The sequence below is a fragment of the Notothenia rossii genome (genome assembly GCF_949606895.1).
Source record: "Notothenia rossii genome assembly, contig: scaffold_77, whole genome shotgun sequence".
Taxonomy (NCBI): domain Eukaryota; kingdom Metazoa; phylum Chordata; class Actinopteri; order Perciformes; family Nototheniidae; genus Notothenia; species Notothenia rossii.
In genome coordinates, this window is record NW_027639515.1 from 27501 (window position 1) to 54015 (window position 26515).

General features: G+C 42.7%; 2 protein-coding genes across 2 annotated transcripts in view; one reads left to right on the forward strand and one right to left on the reverse strand.

Annotated features, from left to right (window-relative positions):
- The window catches only part of LOC307027737 (uncharacterized protein), a gene marked incomplete at its 5' end in the record, with an annotated part of 9787 nt that extends 2785 nt beyond the window's left edge, over positions 1-7002 (forward strand). Inside the window, 2 exons of the mRNA XM_079696041.1 lie at positions 3381-3510; positions 6526-7002. Of these exons, the coding sequence (XP_079552167.1) occupies positions 3381-3510; positions 6526-6592 (197 nt within the window). The 3' untranslated portion in view covers positions 6593-7002. The remainder of the gene's footprint in view (positions 1-3380; positions 3511-6525) is intronic.
- Positions 7003-9621: 2619 nt separating this feature from the next.
- LOC307027736 (calpain-2 catalytic subunit-like) overlaps positions 9622-26515 on the reverse strand; it is a 34848-nt gene continuing 17954 nt past the window's right edge. Inside the window, exons 10-20 of the mRNA XM_079696040.1 lie at positions 24279-24448; positions 23458-23720; positions 22839-22875; positions 21804-21869; positions 21603-21660; positions 20702-20766; positions 20428-20496; positions 19278-19356; positions 13428-13544; positions 10417-10475; positions 9622-9800 (exon numbers count right to left, since the gene is read on the reverse strand). Of these exons, the coding sequence (XP_079552166.1) occupies positions 9777-9800; positions 10417-10475; positions 13428-13544; positions 19278-19356; positions 20428-20496; positions 20702-20766; positions 21603-21660; positions 21804-21869; positions 22839-22875; positions 23458-23720; positions 24279-24448 (1007 nt within the window). The 3' untranslated portion in view covers positions 9622-9776. The remainder of the gene's footprint in view (positions 9801-10416; positions 10476-13427; positions 13545-19277; positions 19357-20427; positions 20497-20701; positions 20767-21602; positions 21661-21803; positions 21870-22838; positions 22876-23457; positions 23721-24278; positions 24449-26515) is intronic.

The following is a 26515-nucleotide window of genomic DNA, read 5'->3' on the forward strand; positions in this document are numbered from 1 at the left end:
TAGAACACAACATAGCACAGAGACAGCTCTGGTTAAAGTCACAAATGACATTCTAATAGCCTCTGACAAGGGACTTGTCTCTATTCTTGTCTTGCTCGATCTTAGTGCTGCATTTGATACTATCGACCATGATATCCTATTGCAAAGACTAGAGCACTTAGTTGGCATACAGGGAACTGCTTTAGGCTGGTTTAGGTCTTATCTATCTGAACGCTCTCAGTTTGTACGTGTCAACGATGAATCTTCCATGCAAACCAAAGTTAGCCATGGAGTGCCACAGGGCTCAGTGCTTGGACCTATTTTGTTCACCCTATATATGCTTCCGTTAGGCAATATTATAAGGAATCATTCTGTAAACTTTCATTGTTATGCGGATGATACTCAACTATATTTATCAATCAAGCCTGATGAAATTAATCATCTAAATAAAATTCAAGACTGCCTCAAGGACTTAAAAACGTGGATGACCTTAATTTTTTTGATGTTAAACACGACCAAAACTGAAGTTATTGTACTTGGCCCGAAGAATCTACGAAACAAATTATCTAAAGATATATTAACTATGGATGGCATTAATTTGGCCTCCAGTGAGACTGTAAGGAATCTTGGTGTTATATTTGATCAGGATTTATCCTTTAACACCCACATAAAATCCATTTCAAGGACCGCCTACTTCCATCTACGTAACATTGCAAAAATCAGGCATATCTTGCCTCAAAACGATGCAGAGAAACTAGTCCATGCATTTGTTACTTCAAGGCTGGATTATTGTAACTCCTTATTATCAGGGTGTACCAAGAAGTCAGTCAAGTCGCTTCAGCTGATTCAAAATGCTGCAGCTCGTGTACTAACCAGAGTTAGGAAAAGGGACCACATTACTCCTGTTCTGGCTGCCTTACACTGGCTCCCTATAGAACACAGGATAGAATTTAAAATTCTTCTTCTCGCCTACAAAGCCCTTAATGGGCAGGCGCCATCTTACCTTAAAGAACTCATTATACCCTATTGTCCTACTAGGGCATTGCGTTCCAAGAATGCAGGGTTGTTGGTTGTTCCTAGAGTCTCTAAAAGTACAATGGGAGCCAGAGCCTTTTCTTATCAAGCTCCACTTTTGTGGAATCAGCTTCCAGTTTGTGTTCGGACGGCAGACACCCTATCCGTTTTTAAGAGTGCGCTTAAGACCTTCCTTTTTGATAAAGCTTATAGTTAGGGCTGATTAGATTCAGCCCCTAGTTTTGCTGATATAGGCTTAGTTTGTCGGGGGACATCTTACTTCTTCCTTCTCTCTGTCTATACCTGTGTACTCTCATGTTCCGATTAACCCAGCTTCCCCAAATTTCTTTCTTTTTGGTGTCTATATACGCCGGGATCCGGAGTCATGGATGATCCTGCGGTCCTGTGTCATGGATTACGAGTCCTGGATCTTGAGTCGTGGCTGCGGTCCTGGATCATAAGTCCTGGATGGATATCCTCGTGGATTCATCTTCTTATTATACACACATGCATTTCAAAACATTTGGACTACCTATGTTGCAAATGTATTATCTTTTCAATTTACACACGGCATCTATTGCACGTCTGTCCGTCCTGGGAGAGGGATCCCTCCTCTGTTGCTCTCCCTGAGGTTTCTCCCATTTTTCCCTTTAAACTGTGGGGTTTTCTCTGGAAGTTTTTCCTTGTACGATGTGAGGGTCTAAGGACAGAGGGTGTCGTATTGTCATACTGATATTCTGTACAAACTGTGAAGTCCACTGAGACAAATGTAACATTTGTGATATTGGGCTATATAAATAAACATTGATTGATTGATTGATTGATTGATATATATATATATATATATATATATCATAGCCTTGAAATAAAGGAATTTTCAGTTTATATCTGCATTTTGGTCCTGCTTGTTTCACAAACCGTGACACAGAATATAGGCGAGTAAATAATGTACTAATATACAGTATACAGTATCAAATTATACAATATATATATATATATATATATAGTATCAGATACACATAATATATCTACACTGTATATATATATATATATATATATATATATATATATATTGTGTATATGTTGTAAATACATAAAATATAAATACAACTTTAGTTTTTGCTCCCATTGTTCATCATATTTCTAATAAGACCTTTTCTATGAACAAAAAAGACAATTTTCTCTTGAATATTAGACTATTATTACCAATATCACTCCTATTACTGTTATCACTACTATTATTACTAACCCTCACAAATTGGGTTCAATCCGTGTTTTAATAACCCACCTCACAGCTGAGCTTTAAGCTGTCTTGAAAGCAGACATTGGTTACTCGGGTTGGTGGAGGGGGGGGGGGGGGTTCAGTGTCTGATGTGACCACCACTGGCCTCACGCAGCGCAACACGTCTCCTTCACAGAGAGTAGATCAGGTCTGTGGTCTGTTGGATGCGGAGAGGCTGGATGTGGAGAGGCTGGATGTGGAGAGGCTGGATGTGGAGAGGCTGGATGTGGGGTCCTGGTCTGGTGTGGGGGTCCTGGTATGCGGTTCTGAGGCCGGGTGGATGTGCCAGATTCTCTGAGACGCCTGTGGAGAAATTAACATTAAATGCACAGCTCTGGAGGACATTCAGTCAGAATTTGTGAACAATATTTGATAGAAAACGGTCTTTTGTGTTCATAGAAAAAGTCTTAGATCTTTGATTTCAGCTCATGGACAATGGGAGCAAAAACAAAAGTGTTGCTTTTATATTTGTTCATAGTATGATATGCATCTGGTTCATATATATATATATATACACACAGTAGAGATATATGATATGTATCTGGTAAATAAATATATACACATATATATATACACAAATATATATATATATATATATATATATATATTTACAGTACAGATGCTTCCTTTCTCCAGAACTCCATGAACCTCCCTCCTGATAAAGTGCGTCTGCTCCGGTCCTACGACAGCGACAAGAAGTGGGAGTCCTTCACCTGTCTGTGTCTCACCTGTCTGTTTCTGACCTGTCTGTCTCACCTGTCTGTGTTTCACCTATCTGTCTCTCCCCTGTCTGTGTCTCACCTGTCTGTTTCTGACCTGTCTGTCTCACCTGTCTGTGTTTCACCTATCTGTCTCTCCCCTGTCTGTGTCTCACCTGTCCATCTCTCACCTGTCTGTCCTCTCCTGTCTGTGTCTCACCTGTCTGTCCTCACCTGTCTGTCTCTCACCTGTCTGTTTCTGACCTGTCTGTGTTTCACCTGTCTGTCTCTCCCCTGTCCTTCTCACCCTGTCTGTCCTCGCCTGTCTGTGTCTCACCTGTCTGTCCTCACCTGTCTGTGTCTCACATGTGTGTCTCTCACCTGTCTGCGTCCCACCTGTCTCTCAGGTCATCGCTTCGTTAAACTCTACGCAGCATTTCAACTCAAGCACATGATTGGTTGCTGTTATATCCGTGCAAACGACCTGAAGTACAACCACACCGACCTCACCTGGCAGAACCCGGAGCAGACCTGCAGGTACACCTGAGAGACTGTGTGTTTGTGTGTGTGTGTGTAATACTTAGGGAGGTATTTTCTGTGTTAGAGTTTTACTCCCTACAGGGTGTACTTTGAGGATTTTTGACTCTGCAAACCGTTTATATGCGTAAAAAACTTCATAACACACAAGGGGACGTGTAATAACCGGAAAAGCATGACATGGGCCCTTTAAAATTATTAGGTGTCTCATAAATACTGCCCCAAACTCTTTACCCCAAGGTCTTACCCCAACCATAACCCCAGAGACGACATACTAATCTCCCGGCGCATAGGAAGGTCTGAGGTCTTTGAGCATGGTCTCGTTTGAACCGGATCAGAGATTACATGTCGTTTGACCCCTCTATTTTACCTAATGTCAAAGGTCACGCCTTAAAACAGGAGAAAACCTTCCGTTAAGATTTTTATCTCAACACGCCCATTTCCCCGCATGCTAGGCAGTCGAAACTATGCTTGTTAGCTTCGGCTCGATTTGTAGATATGATTCGATATGTCGTATGTCCCCAAAAGCCACTCCAAAGTGGATATACTTGCGATGCTGTGTGTGTGTGTGTGTGTGTGTGTGTGTGTGTGTGTGTGTGTGTGTGTGTGTGTGTGTGTGTGTGTGTGTGTGTGTGTGTGTGTGTGTGTGTGTGTGTGTGTGTGTGTGTGTGTGTGTGTGTGTGTGTGTGTGTGTGTGTGTGTTTTGCCGCACGGCACTACTCTGACACACAAAGAAAAGTCCTGCATTTAAAATGAAGCATTGCCCCTAGCCCGTCACCCCAACCTTTAACTGAAAAAAGAAAAATTCACCAATTTGCGGGTTGCGTTTGCCATTCGACCAGAACAAAGTCGGAGTCAACTTTTTGGAGTATCCAAAAATAGGTCCTCACAATGTGGGTAGAGTCCCCTGCCAACTCCCCTTGCATTCCTCCAGACTCAGAAAAAGTCTGAGTTAACTTTTTGGAGAACCATAAAAAAGGGCTAAAAGTGTTAAAATGTATCCGAAAATAGCGCCTCATAATGCGGGTAGAGTGCCCTCAAACTCCCCTTGCATTCCTCCAGAGACCAGTTCAAACAACTTTAAAGTTTGGTAAGAACCATGCTGGGGGGTCTTCGGGCAACAAATGTATCCGAGCCAGAGTGCACATGGAGCGGATGAATTCCTCCATGAAGTTACACAGCCGTTTTTTTTCTGAGCCCTCTCAAAAACTTGGTTTCTGATTTCGTACAGACAGTAGTCTGAAAATGATGAATGATTTTTTTTGACGGTGTAGGGGAGGCTTGGATTCCATTCTCCGTTGTAAGTTGCAACGGGGGAGTGGAAGAGTGTCCGGGGCTTCGGCCCGAAGCGCCGAAGTGTTGAGCTTTGTTGAGCCCCTCCTCCGTTGGCACTCAGTCGTTTTTTCGAAAATCTTTTTAAACTTCATTTTTGATTATTTTAAGATATAATTGACCGTTTTCTTTCATTTCTTCTTCTTTCCACGGGTGGGGGCGCATGGCAGGCCGCCTATGAGCTCCCAAATTTGGCCTGGAACCTCCAGGATTTGTGGGATAAGCTCCATAAACTGACAAAGTCACCCAAATATTTCACTTTTATAGCCCAAACATATATAATACAAATACATTTAAATAGTAAAAGGTACAATTGTGCTCCGAATTACCCGGAATTTGATTTATAAAGCCCCAGGATAGTGAATAAAAATCATTTTCATGGGGAAAAAAAGTGTTAAAACGCCTGATTAAAGCACATGCAGGACCCCAGAGTCACTGCTGTTGGAGTGAAATCACGAGATGGACAGAAATATGTCCATTTCGTTAACATTTGACTCACGAAATGTACAAGAAGGTAAAAACAGCAGAGTCACTGCTGTTAGGGTCTCAGACTCACAGGCACACACATGCAGAGATCCAGGGTGATGCACATGGCTTTTCTACACAGCAATAGGTCTCTGAAACCTGGGGGAAAGTGGCGTGAATAGAGGCAGAGCGCAGCCAGAGAACAGGCTGCTTCACAGCACTTTACAAGCCAGGAAAAGTGATTGAATCCTGGGTATACATGTTGTTACAACCCGGCTCCTGGGCTGCAACAAAAAGCAGGGAGAGGAGACGAGGGGTAAGAATATAACAATTGTTTATTCTTAATAAACAATTGTTTATTCTTAATAAACAATATAGTGCAAGAGTCCAGCCACAGGTCCCCGAGGCTGGCACGGAGAGAGTGCCCAGAGGAGTGAGAGCGACGTATCCGGCTTGCTCCTCCTATATCCTTTGCAGCGTAGCTCACCCGGCAGGTGCGCCTCATCAGACAGCCTGCAGCTGGGACCTGCAATCACACACAAAACACACACACAACCAGACGGCACCCCACGTGGTGTGGAGGGGTCGTCACAATGTTTTAAATAGTCTGATACCTCCAGGGCGCATCACCGCATTTTACAAGCCAGGGAAGGTGCATGGGTAAACATTGTTTAATTGTTTAAGAGTTTTTAAATGTGTGGAACAGTGTTTTGTCACTTTCAAAACTCTCCCGCCATTGACCGGAGAAATTGGGTCGATGTTGTATTCAATCTGACCGTTAATATTCCATTGAGACGAAGTACGTACAATGACCGGAGTGATCCCATGTTCATTTTGTCCCAAAACCGGAGCATTCCCTCACCCATCCGAGCCAGAGTGCACATGGATCGGATACATTCCTCCATGAAGTGAAACAGCCGTTTTTTTTCTGAGTCCTCTCAAAAACCAGGTTTCTGATCCCGTGCAGACAGTAGTCTGAAATTGATTAATGAATTTTTTTAAGTTGTAGGGGAGGCTTGGTTTCCCCTCTCCGTTGTAAGTTGCAACGGAGGAGTGGAAAAGTGTTCGGGGCTTCGGCCCGAAGCGCCGAAAGGTTGAGCTTTATTGAGCCCCTTCTCTGTTGGCACTTAGAAATGTTTTCAACAATTTTTTAAAACTTCATTTTTTATCATTTTAAGATATAATTGACCGTTTTCTTTTGTTTTTTCTTCTTTCCAGGGGTGGGGTCGCATGGCAGGCCGCCTATAAGCTCCCAAATTCGGCCTGGAAGCTCCAGGATTTGTGAGCTAAGCTCCATAAACTGACAAAGTCACCCAGAAATGTCACTTTTATAGCCCAAAAATATATAATACAAATACATTTAAATAGTAAGAGGTACAATTGTGCTCTGAATTACCCGGAATTTGATTTATATAGCCCCATGATAGTGAATAAAAATCATTTTCATGGGAAAAAGTGTTAAAACGCCTGATTAAAGCATATGCAGGACCCCAGTGAGCTCCAGACTATGTGCATTGTGTTAGGGAACCATATTAAGGATAAAATGAATCATTTAAATGCAAAAATAATGATTACAAATCATTTGTGGACAACTGTGGAGAGGAGCCTGAAAATTACACTCCAGCACCCCGGAGAAGCAGGCTGTGAAACCCACAGAGCGCACCCAGAGAACAGGCTGCTTCATCTCACTTTATAACCCAGGAAAGGAGCTTGAATCGTGGGTACATGAGTGTTAAAAGTGCATTAAACTGTTTTAATTCAAATGTGCATTTGACTGTTTAAACAGCCGCTGATATGGACAGAAATCTGTCCATTTCGTCCACATTCGACTGGTGAAATGTACAAGAAGGTAAAAACAGCAGAGTCACTGCTGTTAGGGTCTAATACTCACAGGCACACAAATGCAGAGATCCAGGGTGATGCACATGGCTTTTCTACCCAGCAATAGGTCTCTGAAAGGCTGGGAAAAAGTGGTGTGAATAGAGGCAGAGTGCAGCCAGAGAGGAGCGGGCTGCGAGACCCACAGAGCGCACCCAGAAAGCTCCTCGCAGCACGTAGCTCTTGCACCCAGAGGACAGACTGCTTCATCTCACTTTATAACCCAGGAAAAGAGCTTGAATCGTGGGTAAACATTACCCCCCCCCCCCCCCCCCCCCCCCCTCTCTGAGCTTGCTCCCTCTCCGCCAGTGTCTTTATGCTAAAAAAACAGGATAGAAAACCTAAAGACACCTCCATACCCATATTTGTGGAAACTGGGCATGGCCTCTGATGTACAGGACATGACCAGAGATATTCTATGCCTATGGCATAAGACACACCTTCCTAGGCTTATGTAACAAAATGTCATGACCTTGAGTGTGCAGAACTAAAACATTATTCTCGGCTATGGCAAAAACACCTTTTTGGGGCCTTAGTGTGTTTCACCTTAAGTCCGGAGCCCCCCTCCCTGTGTACTGCTGTGAGGGGAGAGGGAAGGAACTGTCTCTCTCTTATCAGTGACACCCATAAACCATTATAGGCCTCACACTCAACTTAACAAACCACTTGTGTTTTGTTTATACTGTAAATATAGAAATCATAAAATGTGAAGCATTTTCATTTTGGGTTATACAAGAATATAATTGATTATATATGATTAAAATTAACTTTAGTTTTAAGTGCTTTGTGTGTTACCCGTGTTGTGCTTTGTGTGTTACCCGTGTTGTCCATGTTGTACTTTGTGTGTTACCCGTGTTGTGCTTTGTGTGTTACCCATGTTGTGCTTTGTGTGTTACCCATGTTGTACTTTGTGTGTTACCCATGTTGTGCTTTGTGTGTTATCCATGTTGTGCTTTGTGTGTTACCCATGTTGTGCTTTGTGTGTTACCCATGTTGTCCATGTTGTGCTTTGTGTGTTACCCATGTTGTGCTTTGTGTGTTACCCATGTTGTCCATGTTGTGCTTTGTGTGTTACCCATGTTGTGCTTTGTGTGTTACCCATGTTGTCCATGTTGTGCTTTGTGTGTTACCCATGTTGTGCTTTGTGTGTTACCCATGTTGTCCATGTTGTGCTTTGTGTGTTATCCATGTTGTGCTTTGTGTGTTACCCATGTTGTGCTTTGTGTGTTACCCATGTTGTCCATGTTGTGCTTTGTGTGTTACCCATGTTGTGCTTTGTGTGTTACCCATGTTGTGCTTTGTGTGTTACCCATGTTGTGCTTTGTGTGTTACCCATGTTGTCCATGTTGTGCTTTGTGTGTTACCCATGTTGTCCATGTTGTGCTTTGTGTGTTACCCATGTTGTGCTTTGTGTGTTACCCATGTTGTGCTTTGTGTGTTATCCATGTTGTACTTTGTGTGTTACCCATGTTGTACTTTGTGTGTTACACATGTTGTGCTTTGTGTGTTACCCATGTTGTACTTTGTGTGTTACCCATGTTGTACTTTGTGTTATCCATGTTGTGCTTTGTGTGTTACCCATGTTGTGCTTTGTGTGTTACCCATGTTGTGCTTTGTGTGTTATCCATGTTGTACTTTGTGTGTTACCCATGTTGTACTTTGTGTGTTATCCATGTTGTGCTTTGTGTGTTACCCATGTTGTACTTTGTGTGTTACACATGTTGTGCTTTGTGTGTTACCCATGTTGTACTTTGTGTGTTACCCATGTTGCACTTTGTGTTATCCATGTTGTGCTTTGTGTGTTACCCATGTTGTGCTTTGTGTGTTACCCATGTTGTACTTTGTGTGTTACCCATGTTGTACTTTGTGTGTTACCCATGTTGTGCTTTGTGTGTTACCCATGTTGTGCTTTGTGTGTTACCCATGTTGTGCTTTGTGTGTTACCCATGTTGTACTTTGTGTGTTACCCATGTTGTGCTTTGTGTGTTATCCATGTTGTACTTTGTGTGTTACCCATGTTGTGCTTTGTGTGTTACCCATGTTGTACTTTGTGTGTTATCCATGTTGTGCTTTGTGTGTTATCCATGTTGTACTTTGTGTGTTATCCATGTTGTGCTTTGTGTGTTATCCATGTTGTGCTTTGTGTGTTACCCATGTTACCCATGTTGTACTTTGTGTGTTACCCATGTTGTGCTTTGTGTGTTACCCATGTTACCCATGTTGTACTTTGTGTGTTACCCATGTTGTGCTTTGTGTGTTACCCATGTTGTGCTTTGTGTGTTACCCATGTTGTGCTTTGTGTGTTACCCATGTTGTGCTTTGTGTGTTACCCATGTTGTTTTATGTCTTTCTGTACCTGTTGCAAGAAGAGTGCTTATTATAATTATTATTATTATTATTGAGTAAATGTTCACCGCTGATAAATGATGACAGCTGTTAAAGATTTGTGAGACTTTATTTGAGTTAGTCGGAGTCAGTCGGGTAGTGACAGGAAAATAAACATTATATGTGTCATGTTACATTACATGTAATCATGTTATATCACATGTAATCATGTTATATCTGGGATGAGAACTGCAGGACGCTCCAGATCAGATCATGGAAAAGTTGATCCACTGCAGGAAAAGACAGGAAGTGAGATCACACATCAGACATGCTACTTGGGGAATAATGGGTTACTGATCAGCTGGCTGCATAAAATAAGCAATTAAGACTACTGCTACATTGCCAGCAGGATGCAGAGTTGTTGGAATAAAGATGTTATAGGTACTGCATATATTTTGTCTTTATGGTTTATACTTTATTTTAAACACATGTCTTTGTAGCAAGTATTGTGTTAAACTTAAACAGCATTGGTCACCCATTACTATTTCGACATTTCTGATATGAAACATCTGACGTTACACTTCAGTCTCATGTTATTTATTTTCTGCTTTGTATTTGCGTTGCAATTGATACTGAGTTCAAAAGGAATTTGAAGTAATCAGATTACTCTTATGTTGTGATACTCAGATTACTTATTTTGTAACTACTTATGTAATGAATTACATTGACAAGAAAGACAACTAGACATGCATCAGACAAACACATGAAGAAAACATGCATTTATTCCAGTCACACTAATGACGATCTTTTCCATTATATAAATAATGCAATGGGTCGTATCTTGGTTCTTGAGACTCCGAATGTGTGTTATAACTTAAAAATGTTTTTAAAGGGTTACTTCCTCACCGCGTTGAAGTCGAGCTCGATGGATCCGCTCTCGTGAGGATCGAGCTTCTTGAAGATCTCTGAGGAGGAAAACCAACGTCAGCTAGTCTTATCTTCACCGTCAGTTTGTGTTCATATTTAATCATTTAAAACTCATTTAAAATACTCAAGTAATGTACAAGTATCTCAAAATAGTACTCAAGTACAGTACCTTAGTAAATGCACTTAGTTACTTTACACCCCTGTTGGTCACTAACTGACTAGTCAGTTATGGCGCATTTCCACTACACGGCCTCGCTCGGTATGGCTAGGCCTCGTTAGGACTGGCTCACTTTATGGTGCATTTCCATTACAGTTTAGGAACTGGGGTAGTATCTATAGTAACGCAGTGTAGGCGGAGCCGTGACGTCATCTTCAATGAGAGCCCCAGAAAAACAACACAGCTGTTAGCTCTTAGCACTCAGAGCTCACAGCTCCTCATATCTGTTCAGAAACTAGACAAAACTTAAACAAGTGCAAACCACATACTGTCTGTGTCATGGCGAATACAGTCGCTGGTTTATTTATGTCTGTGTAGGCCGTTGTTGTGAGTGTGGACGGTCGGAGCATATACAACGTTAGCTTAGCCAAATCTCCATTAGAAAACACGCATTTTAAAAGATGTTTCGCCTGCCGTCTGTCTGCAGACATGTCAAAGCCTTAATTCATGGTTTTTACTAACCGGTATCAGTATGTTGTTACTTCGGCATCATTTTGAAACGTGTATTACAATTAAATCACGGTCAAACATGTTCATCTCGTTGTAGTTGTAGCCCCCTTGCCAGCGATTCTCTCTCTAGTTTAGCATACTCAGCCCGACTCAGCCTGGTTGTTCCTGGCCCTAGAACCACGATTTCATGGGGCCAGAAAAACTGTGAATTAGGACCCGCTAGCCGGTACTAGGCCAAGTGGAAACGCAACCAAAAACGGCCCCGCACGGCTCGGCACGCTTAAAGCGAGCTTCGCGCTGCAGTGGAAACGTGCCATTAGTGACCAACAGGGGTGTAAAGTAACTATTCACAGAAAGCTTCAGAAACAAACGCTCCTCGATCATCACTTATCGGTCCTCCGGCACAAATAAGTGCCATGCAACGCTCATTAAATGGTGAACAAAAATCAACTTCCGGTGGGAGCGTGGACCGAGGAAATTAAGAAAAAGAGACGCCGGACACCTGAACGGTTAGCTTCCCCTGTTAGCTCCCTCTGTTAGCTTCCCCTGTTAGCTCCCTCTGTTAGCTTCCCCTGTTAGCTCCCTCTGTTAGCTTCCCCTGTTAGCTTCCCCTGTTAGCTTCCCCTGTTAGCTTCCTCTGTTAGCTTCCCCTGTTAGCTTCCCCTGTTAGCTCCCTCTGTTAGCTCTCTGTTAGCTCCCTCTGTTAGCTCCCTCTGTTAGCTTCCCCTGTTAGCTTCCCCTGTTAGCTCTCTGTTAGCTCCCCCTGTTAGCTTCCCCTGTTAGCTTCCCCTGTTAGCTTCCCCTGTTAGCTCTCTGTTAGCTCCCTCTGTTAGCTCCCTCTGTTAGCTTCCCCTGTTAGCTTCCCCTGTTAGCTCTCTGTTAGCTCCCCCTGTTAGCTTCCCCTGTTAGCTTCCCCTGTTAGCTTCCCCTGTTAGCTTCCCCTGTTAGCTCCCTCTGTTAGCTCTCTGTTAGCTCCCTCTGTTAGCTCCCTCTGTTAGCTTCCCCTGTTAGCTCCCTCTGTTAGCTTCCCCTGTTAGCTCCCTCTGTTAGCTCCCTCTGTTAGCTTCCCCTGTTAGCTTCCCCTGTTAGCTCCCTCTGTTAGCTTCCCCTGTTAGCTCCCTCTGTTAGCTTCCTCTGTTAGCTCCCTCTGTTAGCTTCCCCTGTTAGCTTCCCCTGTTAGCTTCCCCTGTTAGCTCCCTCTGTTAGCTTCCCCTGTTAGCTTCCCCTGTTAGCTCCCCCTGTTAGCTCCCCCTGTTAGCTTCCTCTGTTAGCTTCCCCTGTTAGCTCCCTCTGTTAGCTCCCTCTGTTAGCTTCCCCTTTTAGATTCCTCAGTTAGCTCCCCCTGTTAGCTTCCACTGTTAGCTCTCTGTTAGCTTCCTCTGTTAGCTCCATCTGTTAGCTCCATCTGTTAGCTTCCCCTGTTAGCTTCCTCTGTTAGCTCCCTCTGTTAGCTTCCCCTGTTAGCTTCCCCTGTTAGCTCCCTCTGTTAGCTTCCCCTGTTAGCTTCCCCTGTTAGCTTCCCCTGTTAGCTTCCTCTGTTAGCTCCCTCTGTTAGCTCCGTCTGTTAGCTCCCTCTGTTAGCTTCCCCTGTTAGCTTATCCTGTTAGCTTCCTCTGTTAGCTCCCTCTGTTAGCTTCCCCTGTTAGCTCCCTCTGTTAGCTTCCCCTGTTAGCTCCCTCTGTTAGCTTCCCTGTTAGCTTCCCCTGTTAGCTCCCTCTGTTAGCTCCCTCTGTTAGCTTCCCCTGTTAGCTCCCTCTGTTAGCTTCCCCTGTTAGCTCCCTCTGTTAGCTTCCCCTGTTAGCTCCCTCCGTTAGCTTCCCCTGTTAGCTCCCTCTGTTAGCTTCCCCTGTTAGCTCCCTCAGTTAGCTTCCCCTGTTAGCTCCCTCTGTTAGCTTCCCCTGTTAGCTCCCTCTGTTAGCTTCCCCTGTTAGCTTCCCCTGTTAGCTTCCCCTGTTAGCTCCCTCTGTTAGCTTCCCCTGTTAGCTCCCTCTGTTAGCTTCCCCTGTTAGCTCCCCCTGTTAGCTCCCTCTGTTAGCTCCCTCCGTTAGCTTCCCCTGTTAGCTCCCTCTGTTAGCTTCCCCTGTTAGCTCCCTCTGTTAGCTTCCCCTGTTAGCTTCCCCTGTTAGCTTCCCCTGTTAGCTCCCTCTGTTAGCTTCCCCTGTTAGCTCCCTCTGTTAGCTTCCCCTGTTAGCTTCCCCTGTTAGCTCCCTCTGTTAGCTTCCCCTGTTAGCTCCCCTGTTAGCTTCCCCGGTAGCTCCCTCAGTTAGCTTCCCTGGGAGCTCCCTTTGTTAGCTTCCCCTAACTCTGTTAGCGTCACACTCACTGAACATCATCTCCAGCCTCATCAGGCAGCCCACGAAGTTGTCGAAGTCGATGGTCATGTCGGGGTCGGAGTAGCGGGCCACCAGCAGCTGGTAGATGGTGTTGTTGAGGGTGAAACCTGCAGAGAGAGCTTCATCATTATCAACTTTGTCAAGCTAACACTTCAGCCACTAACACCCGAGACTAACCTCTGAGACTCAGCTGGTGCAAAGTTACACACAACACTCCAACCCAGTTTCACGGCCTTTCGTGTTATAGTCACGACATTTAATCTATTGATTTCCCCCTTTTTTTCGTGTCACACAGAACGATTTTAAAAGCAATGTATTTCTATTGGTAGTATCTTTCGTGCCTGCAGCACGTCTTTTTGTCCGTTCGGGTCTTGGAAGACCGGAAGCTGTGGAGTTCATAAAAACATGTTCTTACTCAATATCAAGCCACGATTATTGTTTTTATTTTAAATCGTATAATGTCTGACTTTTTTTCCCGTCTGTGAGGAAAATAAATGGCTCAGAGCCTCAGAATACTGAAATCTGTATTTTTTAAATCTTGTTTTCCTTCTAATTTGTCATTCTTTTCTAAATAACACACTGTTATTTAATCACCAATAACACACAATTATCTTTGTTTTTATTTATTTGTTTAATTCTATAATCTCTGGCTTTTTGGTTGGGATATGGTGTTTATGCGATATGAAACCCCAAAAATATTTGGGAATTTAGGATGGCCGAAGACCCTACACTACCCATAATCCTCAGCTATCGTTTGGGACTACAGCCCCGTTGCTTGACAAACCCTGTGATTAATCTTCAAGCTCTGTGATTGGATGTTGGAGTGGCAGTGTGCCAGGGTTGCGCTGAGCGTCAGACATCTCTTTGAAATGGAATGAAACCCACGGCAGACTATCCAAAACTGGACTCGAAAGGGTCCAGCCCCCCCCCCCCCCTCCAGAACTACACAATTTGGCTATTGTGTTTTGCAACATGTTCTATGGCACGTCTCTACTGGGAATTGTAGTTTTAAAAGACGTTTTTCCCACAATTAAAAGTTGCCAGTATTAAACTGTGTACAGCCCTGGAGGTATAGGGGATAGGAAACACACATTGGTGTTATCAGATTTAAAACATATATTTAATAAATGGGTGAAAATTGCTTGTATCCATAATGGGCAGCATTAATATATACCCACATGACAGCTCATTGTTACTTTGTAATTCTACTCCACTACAATTCAGAGGTTAACCTGGTATTTTTACTCCGCTACATTTATTTTAGTTACTTTGCAGATTCGGATTAATGATGTGAAATATAAATAACCCTTAAATCAGACTTTAGATACACCTGAGTAAAATTCAGGGAAAGGTAATTGTCAAATGCCAACAATCAGGCGACGTATTAGTTAGTGCTTCAAAAGACTAAACATTTATCTGCAGATCCCTATGAAGTATATGCATTACTCTTTATTCTCTAATAGTTAATTAAAGACTGTATATGACTATTTTGCACATCCCTTTCAAGATTTTCAAAGGTTTATTGACATATCATATACACAACTACGGTGTAGTTATGCAATGAATGCAAAACTTGGGTCACAGGTTCCTCAACAGTGCATTACAAGACACCTATTAATATGTGTGTCTACTTCCACCATTAAACTGCATATATAAGAGTATAATTAATATGTATACTATCAGTTAAAATAAGTGCTTCAACATAGTTAACCTGTTAAGCCCTGAGCCTGTTTTTCAGGTCTCAGGCTCGAAAATGACATTCCCATAACAAATGACCATATCTTCTAAAAGGGTTAAATGCATAATCTTTTTTCTCAAAGCAATGATAAACCTTTGAGTTGGATGTAGAAAAGGCATAATCAATATAGATGTTTTGAATTTTAATATAAATTCAGATTGAACATAGTAAAAAAATGTAAATTATAGTGTCCGTCCCAATTTATGTTTAATACTCATAGTGAAAACCACCCTTGAAGGAAGGGATAGTAGACTAAAAGCTGTAGGAATCCAAACTATAACATATAATAAGTACCCTGTATCAAGATGGATGCAAAACAAGTGACATTTGACCTTTTTAGAGAGATTTAGAAAAAACAACACTTCTGGGGTCATTTGGGTGGATTTTCCATATCTCTGGCCCCCCTCAGTCGATTTTGATGATTGACATCTTTTTTTAACTGTTAGAGCCAATAGAATCAAGGGGACGTTCCTAAAATCCATCTAAACATTACCCATTGGTGAATGACAAGCCCCCAGGAAGTCTGCCGGACTCTGATGAGAATATTCGTTGTGGCCAAACGGCGGTACTACACTTCTGTTCGGTTGCTGGGCCTGGAAACAATTGTTTCCCATTAACTTACATGGGGAAAGAGTGGTCTATAAATTGTTGAATATTTTTTTTAAACTAAATAAACTACCCAGTATGAACGTTTGTATAGCCCTTATTAAAAACATTCGGTCCTCAAGTTGTAAAATGTGCTAATGACTTTAATCTGAGAGTTATTTCCCTCGGCATTATGAACCCGCATCTAACCCACGGAACCGCGCCGCCCGGCACGTTCATGTTACGTGTTCAGTACCATGGCCGTATCCACCATTACCGAGGTCCGGACCTCGGTAATTTTTTCCGAGCTGTGTATATAGCAAAACTTGTGAAATAATTGCACTAAACTGGGTTCTTTGTAGTACTTACATTTACTGACGATTGGGGCGCTGCATTACTACGTAGCCTCGATTAAAGCAAACAGAAGAAGACGACATGTATCAACAAACCTCCGGATATTTGCTGTCAGCAATGTATCAACAACTACACACACATTCCTATCAGTATTTCTCTGTGTTGTGGTTGACATGATGATGACTGTTAGGAGTTAAGGGGAGAGGCTGAGCATCACCATGACATGTGCCAATTGACATAAAAATGAATAAAAGGGGAAAACATGCTCCATGTTTTAGACCGACAGTTTATCACTCTTCCTCCTGCACATTAGCAGATCAAAGGCATAACATACTTGAATGAATGCTAAATAAAGAATGCTGCGGGTTCCTGCAGGTTTCGCAAACTCACATTTTTTAAGACCACTTTGAATAGAATTTAAGACTTATTTCACGGCAAGAAAGTATGAAGGAAAATTGCTTACAGAGTAAATGTATTCATGTTCAACATAAGAACAATGACTGAACATAACAGCATAACAGTACAGAACTGTGTTAGCATGTTAGACAAAAAGTGTGTGTGTGAGAGAGAGAGAGAGAGAGAGAGAGAGAGAGAGAGAGAGAGAGAGAGAGAGAGGGAGAGAGAGAGAGAAACAAAGAGCTATATTCAGAGCTCTGCTGCCTTGGCTACAATCTGTCATCGTTGCTGTTGTATGATTGGTGTTTAGCTACGGTATTTAGCGTCAACAGCACCTCCGTTTTTAGGGTTGACGTTGTAGACCCAAAAGTCGCCCGGAGGTTCCCCCGGTGTTGTTGCGGGAGCTGCTGCACTAGCTAACGCTCCACTAGCTAACGCTACATCAGCAAAACAAACGCTGATTTCTTTTGCAAAAGGTGCGGCGGGCTTCAAACACGTTCCCCTCCACTGGTTTCAACCAAGCACTAAATTAGATGTTTTCCAAACAAATACGGTTGAACTTACACTTCCCCATATTTATTTGTAAGTAGATTCGAAGATACATGAGTTTCTGACTGCCGCTAGCTGAAGCTTGGTTGCTAGGTTACTAGCTGGGTGTTGTCCGATAAGGGGCCGGGGGAAACAAAGTTAGTGATTACTGGTTCCATGTTGATTTATTTCAGTTCAATCTCTCCCTCGTTGTTCACTTTTTGTCCCTCCTCACTTGTCGCTCCTGCCAGTGAATTAAAAGCAATTTAGTTAATTTCACTTGTTTGCATTATTTGTTTGATTCTCAAAAGAGAACAATAATGTAGGCAAAATGTGTTTTATACAATTGTATGTTATGACAATTCAGGTTTCCCGCGGGGTCTTAAAAAGTCTTACATTTGATAATCTGAATTTAAGTTCTTAAGGTCTTAAATATGACCACAAAAATAAGAAAGATCTTGGCCTATATGGTTGTTTTTTGTAGGAGGACAGGCTGGTAATGGAGGTGAGACAGGATCCGAGCACGACGGGAGGAAAATGTGATTGCGATAGACCGGGGCTAGACCTGATGACGCTTGTAAGCCAAACTGCTTCCTAAACTGACCCCAAATCTTTAAAGTGTTAGTTACAATCGGATTGTGAGCAACTTGTTTAATTGGAAAGGGCAATTGAGAACATACCACCGAAAAGTTGGAAGCGAGGAAGCAGAGGCCAAAATGCAATAACGTGCTTTAACCACTAGGCGGTGCGGGTTAAAAAACTGTCAAGTTTACAGTGAGTGTTAACCATAGACTATATAAATTATTATATATTAACACAATAAATTATACTTTCCAGTATAAGTTTCCAGCTTAGTTCATGACGGATGTATTCTGCAACAGTCAAAGACAGGCAACTGTTGAGGACGGTCTGAAGATGTTACAAATAAGGTACACACAGCATACAATGGCATAATAACTTTGTATTGTTAGTGTAGGACACTTATGTATGTATAACATCTGAAGATGTGTAGTTGTTTTGATGTTTTCACATAATTTTACAGGATATTGCTATATTATTTCACATGCTTCGACACGTTCATATCTGATTTGTAAAACATCACAGACAGAAAGGTAAATCCGTCATTTAATGGAAAGCTATTGAAATTCTGAATCCATAGATGTGTCTCCCAAATCCCCGGACTATTCTTTAAACTCAGTATTTACATTCTCATATTCAAAGGAAATCAGTAATATCTTTAAAAACTACAAGTCCCTTTCTATCAGCTGTGCAGCGTTATGGTGTAAATACAGCCTATCTATGAATTGGATCAAATGAATGGTAAAAAAAAAACGAGATTATGGAATTAAACAAATAAATAAAAACAATGATTAATTGTGTGTTATTGTTGAGTAAATAACAGTGTGTTATTTAGAAAATAATAACAAATTAGAAGGAAAAGATTAAAGAAAATACAGATTTCAGTATTCTGAGGCTCTAAGCCCCATTTCTTTTCCACACGGACGGCAAAAAAAGTCAGACATTATACCATTTAAAATAAAAACAATAATCGTGGCTTGATATTGAGTAAGAACATGAACCACACAGCTTCTGGTCTTCCAAACCCTGACCGGAAATAAAGACGCAGGCACGAAACATACTACCAATAGAAACACATTGCTTTTAAACTCGTTCTGTGTGACACGAAAAAAAGGGGAAAATCGTGTTGAACACGAATCAATAGATTAAATGTTGTGACTATAACACGAAATGCCATGAGACTGGGTTGAAAACTCATAGACCCATTAATATCGACACACACACACACACACACACACACACACACACACACACACACACACACACACACACACACACACACACACACACACACACACACACACACACACACACACACACACACACACACACACACACACACACACACACACACACACACACACACACACACACACACACACACACAGTAGGAATGCAGAGCCCAGTCCTAAATCAAAGCCATGTAGTGGAGACGCAGATCAAACAGGAAATGGGTTTCCTGTTCATTACTGAACCCACACCCTTATCTCTGATGCAGGAATAAATATAATCTTAGGAAACAAGCTTTTGATAAAGATAACTTAGGAGGAGGAAGAGGAGGAGGAGGAGGAATAAGAAGAGGAGGAGGAGTAGGAGGAGGAGGATGAGGAGGAGAGGAAGAGGAGAGGAAGAGGAGGAAGAGGAGTATGAGGAACCTCACCTGCATCTTTGAATGCGACCCTCATCTCAGGAGTGCTCATCGTCCCCGAGTTATCCATATCGTTCTGCTTGTAGATCGTCTGCAGAACATTAAGAACCTTCTCAGTTAATAAAGGTCTAGTGTGCATGTGAGTTCAGGTACCTGTGTGTACAGGTCTACAGACAGTGTGCAGGTGAGTTCAGGTACCTGTGTGTACAGGTCTACAGACAGTGTGCAGGTGAGTTCAGGTACCTGTGTGTACAGGTCTACAGACAGTGTGCATGTGAGTTCAGGTACCTGTGTGTACAGGTCTACAGACAGTGTGCAGGTGAGTTCAGGTACCTGTGTGTACAGGTCTACAGACAGTGTGCATGTGAGTTCAGGTACCTGTGTGTACAGGTCTACAGACAGTGTGCAGGTGAGTTCAGGTACCTGTGTGTACAGGTCTACAGACAGTGTGCAGGTGAGTTCAGGTACCTGTGTGTACAGGTCTACAGACAGTGTGCATGTGAGTTCAGGTACCTGTGTGTACAGGTCTACAGACAGTGTGCAGGTGAGTTCAGGTACCTGTGTGTACAGGTCTACAGACAGTGTGCAGGTGAGTTCAGGTACCTGTGTGTACAGGTCTACAGACAGTGTGCATGTGAGTTCAGGTACCTGTGTGTACAGGTCTACAGACAGTGTGCATGTGAGTTCAGGTACCTGTGTGTACAGGTCTACAGACAGTGTGCAGGTGAGTTCAGGTACCTGTGTGTACAGGTCTACAGACAGTGTGCATGTGAGCTCAGGTACCTGTGTGTACAGGTCTACAGACAGTGTGCATGTGAGCTCAGGTACCTGTGTGTACAAGTCTACAGACAGTGTGCATGTGAGTTCAGGTACCTGTGTGTACAGGTCTACAGACAGTGTGCATGTGAGCTCAGGTACCTGTGTGTACAGGTCTACAGACAGTGTGCATGTGAGCTCAGGTACCTGTGTGTACAGGTCTACAGACAGTGTGCATGTGAGTTCAGGTACCTGTGTGTACAGGTCTACAGACAGTGTGCATGTGAGTTCAGGTACCTGTGTGTACAGGTCTACAGACAGTGTGCAGGTGAGTTCAGGTACCTGTGTGTACAGGTCTACAGACAGTGTGCAGGTGAGTTCAGGTACCTGTGTGTACAGGTCTTACCAGGTATCTCTGCACCTTCTTCCACAGGGTGGCGAACTCTCCGAGGCCCAGCCTCCCGTTGCCGCTGTCCTGTCAGAGGTTCAGGACCTTCAACAGCTTTATACATGACAGGGGGCAATCTGGCCAAAACCTTATGTACCAGTATTTTTGCAGTGACGGTATTTTACAAAGATAAAGCTACAAGTTATTAATAGTATTATTAGTAATAATATTATTAATAATGTTAATATTAATATGACACCGGCGGTGAGTGTCTTTATGGTTTAAAGGATACGTCCATCAGGTTCACCATGATCCTGGACGTCTCCATGCTGAAGCCGTCTGTCTTTATGTCCGTCCCTGTGGACAACAGACAGGAAGTTAGAGAATGTAGATCAGGCGACAGGAAGTTGAAGATAATGGGGATCAGGTGACAGGAAGTTGAAGATAATGGGGATCAGGTAACAGGAAGTTGAAGATAATGGTGATCAAGTGACAGGAAGTTGAAGATAATGGTGATCAAGTGACAGGAAGTTAAAGATAATGGTGATCAGGTGACAGGAAGTTAAAGATAATGGTGATCAGGTGACAGGAAGTTAAAGATAATGGGGATCAGGTGACAGGAAGTTGAAGATAATGGGGATCAGGTGACAGGAAGTTAAAGATAATGGTGATCAGGTGACAGGGAGTTAAAGATAATGGTGATCAGGTGACAGGGAGTTAAAGATAATGGGGATCAGGTGACAGGGAGTTAAAGATAATGGTGATCAGGTGACAGGAAGTTAAAGATAATGGTGATCAGGTGACAGGAAGTTAAAGATAATGGGGATCAGGTGACAGGAAGTTGAAGATAATGGGGATCAGGTGACAGGAAGTTAAAGATAATGGGGATCAGGTGACAGGAAGCTGAAGATAATGGGGATCAGGTGACAGGGAGTTAAAGATAATGGTGATCAGGTGACAGGAAGTTAAAGATAATGGTGATCAGGTGACAGGAAGTTAAAGATAATGGGGATCAGGTGACAGGGAGTTAAAGATAATGGGGATCAGGTAACAGGAAGTTGAAGATAATGGGGATCAGGTGACAGGGAGTTAAAGATAATGGGGATCAGGTAACAGGAAGTTGAAGATAATGGGGATCAGGTGACAGGGAGTTAAAGATAATGGGGATCAGGTAACAGGAAGTTGACGCTTACGTTTGGAGACAATCTTGTTCATGATGGTCCTCAGTTCCACCGCAGAGATCTCCATGTCCTGGAAGAGTTTTTATTTACTTTGAGACTGATGTTTAATCTATATTTCCATATATTTCATTGGAGAAATCAAGCATGCTGTTAGCTGTTAGCATGTAGCATATGTCCATGTTCCCACCACACAGGAAGTCATGTCATACTTACGTCCCCAGCGAGTTTGGTGAAGAGGCCTCTGAATCCTGAATCCACTTCCTCATCCGACACTGTCTCCTGCACACAATCCCCACGGCAACAATAAACATTATTTACACAGTACTAGACATACAAACTTTATTAACTCAGTACTAGACATACAAACTTTATAAACACAGTAATATACAACAAAAAATAAATCAACAAATTCTGTGTCACTTATATAGAAAATACTGTTTCCAAAGTTGTTATCATTCAGTTATCAGTTATTATTATTGTTGTTATCAGTTATTATTCATATCAGTTATTATCTTATTGAATGAAATATTTCTCATTCATAATGTCTGTTCTCTCCTCCAACCCAAAGGTTCCTCAGTCCTGGTCCTGGGTTATCTCAGAGGTGTTTCCTGTTTATTTTGGAGTCTTCACCCCCTCTGTCATATCCGTGTGTACTTCCTCACTATGTGTTTCCCCCTCCTGATGGATCACCTGATTGTGTTCACCTGATGCCTTTCTGTTTTTCCTCACCAGCTATGTGTTGTGATTGGTCCTGCATGTATTTCAGTTCTGGTTTCCTCTTTCCTTGTCCGTCATGTGTGGAACGGAAGTGTTTATTGTCCTATTGAGAGTTTAGTTTTGCCCTGCTCTGCTCATTTCTTGCCATTAAAGGCTTTTTCTCTTGAACATTTTTACATCCTGGATTTGGGTTCATCCTGCTCTGCTCTTAGTCCCTCTGATATAGATGTTTTATAAAGTTAGGCTTTCTAGACCCTAACTTATACAAATAACAAAAGATCTGCAGCAATAACCAATCACCACATTCAAGTCCCTCCTCAAAACCGCCCTGTTCAGATCAGCCGACTCACTGTAGTAATACATGTTCCCTGTTACGGTCCTTTTGTACTGTCTTAAACCTTTCCTTAGAATATTTTAGGATTTGTAAGGTGTCCTTGGGTGCTTTGAAAGACACCTCTTAATAGAATGAAGAGCCTGAAATCAAATATTTTATATAAAAAACTGAGATAAGACACCAAACTGTAGACTCACATCTTCGAGATCAGCGCTCACCGGGTCGTCACAGGGTCTGCAGACAGAAGACAGGATTAGGGGTTATGGTAACAGACACCATGGGGGTCTCTAACGGACACCATGGGGGTCTCTAACAGACACAATGGGGGTCTCTAACGTAGGGGTTCCCAAACTTTTAAGCTCGCGACCCCCAAAATAACAGTGCCAGAGACTGGCGACACCCCTGTAGCCGGGGGGGGGGGGGGGAGGGGGGGAAATGAATTAGTGAATAAACTAGTGAATTAATTTCAGTTTTCCGCACTGCTATGAAAAAGTTTGAGAAACACTGCGCTAGTGGATTGTCAAAGAAAAAAATGTCTATGCAAACGTTATTATTGATAATAATCTTTAAAAAAAAATTATAAAAAAAATTAATCTATTTTTTTGATTTTTTTTTTTTTTTTTGATTTTCCATTTTTATTTTGTAATCATCTCGCGACCCTCACTCGGGGTCTCGCGACCCGGGGGGTCGCGACCCCCACTTTGGGAACCCCTGCTCTAACGGACAAAATGGGGGTCTCTAACAGACACCATGGGGGTCTCTAACGGACATGGATGTGGGTCTCTAACAGACACCATGGGGCGTCTGGGGTCTTACAGGGTCTCAGCCTGCTTCTCGGAAAACACCCGGACGCAGAAGTCTCCGTTGAGGTGCGGTTCGAAGGTGGACGGGACGATCAGGTACTCCCCTGGCGGCAGCTTGAAGCGGGTGCTAACCTCCCGCTGGTTGGTGAAAGTCTCGGACTTGGCGGTCTGGGCGTGGGTCAGGAAGAAGTTCTTGTCCAGGTGGACCTCCCTCTGTCCGTAGAACTGGGGGGGGGGGGGGCAGGTAGAACAGCCAATGAGCATCGTCTTTAAAACCTTTCATCACCTCTAATTTCATATATCAGGTCCTAACTGACACTTCCTGATCATCATCTCTCTAGTCCTTCATCAGGTTTTAAAGATGTCTCACACAGCTCTAATCTGTTATTTTCTAACAGAACACCTCTTAAATGTTACCCACATAAAACCTGCTGGAACAATTTATCTACAGATGTATTTACTCTTTATGGCATTAATCCTGCCTGCAGCACAGCAGTCAGTAATCTGGACTGTCAAGGACTGTCTTTTCTACGTAACACTAAAAACATCTCAACACTTTGTGGTGGTAGTCACTTCTAGTCTGGACTATTGTAACTTCGTATTCTCAGGCGGTCCCAATAAAACTGCAGATGATCCAGAATGCGGCTCCCGACCGTGAGATTCTTTCTTTCACATTAAACCAGATGAGATGTTTGGGTCCAGAGCTCACCTGTTTGGGAAGCTGGAGCAAAACAGAAAACAAGGCAAGGGTACGTTAGGACCGGGATCTGGGGATAAATCTCTGAATCCTTTATGCTTATTTCTTGATCTGATCATGAAGTGATCAGTTCTCACATCATAGATGGCAAACCCGACGGTGTGCATGTCCTCTCCTTGTTTCCGGAGCTTCCTGCGGTTCTTCTGGATCAGACCGACGACAAAACTGCAGCCCACTTCTCCATCATCCGGGTCGTCGTCCTCCTCCTCCAGCTTGATCACTATCTGAGGATTCATCCAGAACGAGTCTGCATAGGAGAAACCAAAGTGAGAACTCTTTAAACCTCCTACTTCCACAGAAATACCCACATCTGATCGAGAGGTGTCAAACCCAACGTTTACAGTGAGAAGGACCACGTCCTGTTACAGTGAGGGGTTAGTGCTGTACTCACAGGGGTTACAGTGAAGAAGGGTGAGTCCTGTACTCACAGGGGTTACAGTGAAGGGCACCAATTCCTTCCTGGAGTTCAAAGACCAAACTAAGGCAATACGCAGGGTTGGCAGCATGTCCTTTACCCCCGCTCCTCAACGACGCCCACCAAACAACTTCAGTGTTATGAGTCAGGAAAGAATGCATAAGAAAGGAGGTGGAGTTGCTATTTTGTTCGATGATTCCCTTCAATGCAGGAAGACATCTTATGGGAACTTTGCTTCTTTTGAATATGTGGCCCTTCAGCTGAAATGCTCCTCTCAAGCTCTGTTCCTAAATATCTACAGACCACCCAAATACTGTGCAAGCTTTTTTGATGACTTTACTGAGCTGCTGTCTGTAGTGTGTATTGACTTTGACCGTCTAGTCATTATTGGTGATTTTAACATCCATGTTGACAACCCCTAGGACAGAGGGGCTAAATAACTGTTTTGTGTTCTTGATAACTATGGACTTACTCAGCATGTGACGGAGCCGACGCACAATAAGGGGCACACTCTGGACTTAATGATCTCAAAGGGTCTGAATATCTCTAAGGTTGTGGTGACTGATGCTGCACTCTCTGACCATTACTGTGTTGTCTTTGAGAGCTCTATTTCTGTTCACACAAATGTTCCAAAAGAGGTAACCACAAAGCGATATTTAGCTGAAAATACTAGGGAAATGTTTACTCAGAATCTTTCTTCCACACTAGCCCTTGCTAACATCTCAGTAAATGAGCTAGTAGATCATTTCAATTCAAAAATGTAAAATCTTAAAGATGCCATTGCTCCAACTAAGGTAAAGGAAGTGTCTGGCAAGAAAATATCTCCATGGAGAAAGGCCATGAACGTGAAAACAGAAAAAAGAGTGTTGAAAAGCTGAACGCAGGTGGCGAAAAACAAATCTCCAGGTTCACTTTGAAATCTATAAAGAGCGACTTGGCTTTTATCATTTGGAATTGAAAAACGCAATACAGTCTTTCTTCTCTGACATCATTACCAAAAACAAAAACAACGTACGTGCCTTGTTTGCTACCATCGACAGACTAACTAACCCCCCAGTGTCAGTAGCCTCTGAATTTCTATCCAGCACCATGACACAGTTCCATCAGATTAATGATAAAAACCTAGAGGACATTATTCAACTTCTGAAATCCTCCTCCTGCTGCCTTCATATTATTCCAACAGGATTTTTCAAAGATGTTCTTCGTTGCATGGCCTCAGATCTACATCATATAGTAAACAAGTCTCTTCACTCAGGTGTTTCTCCACAGGCCCTGAAAACTGCAGTCATTAAACCGCTCTTAAAAAATAATAGTCTAGACGCTTCAGTAATGAACAATTACAGGCCCATATCAAACCTGCCATTTCTGGGTAAAATCATTGAAAAAGTCGTTTTTCAACTGTTGAGTAACTTCTTGCATTTAAATAACCGTTTTGATGTGTTCCAGTCAGGCTTTCGTCCAAACCACCGCACTGAGACTGCTCTTGTAAAGGTATTCAATGACATCCACTTAAACACAGACAGTGGCAGAACTTCAATGTTAGTATTATTAGATCTCAGCACTGCGTTTGACACTGTTAACCACAACATATTACTAGACCGACTAGAAAACTGGGTGGGACTTTCGGAAACAGTTCTAAATTGGTTTGAATCCTACTTAAAGGACAGAAACTACAGGTAAATACACATCTGAGTTGAGAAATATGACATGTGGGGTTCCTCAAGGCTCCATCTTGGGGCCTCTTCTCTTTAACATCTACATGTTACCACTGGCTCAGATAATGAAAAAAAACAAAATAAGTTACCATAGCCATGCGGGTCACTTGAAAAGGGCTTGGGCTGATGCTGGGCTAGAAACAGCCGTCACCTTCACCATCTTGCGCACTTCCCTGGCTGACAA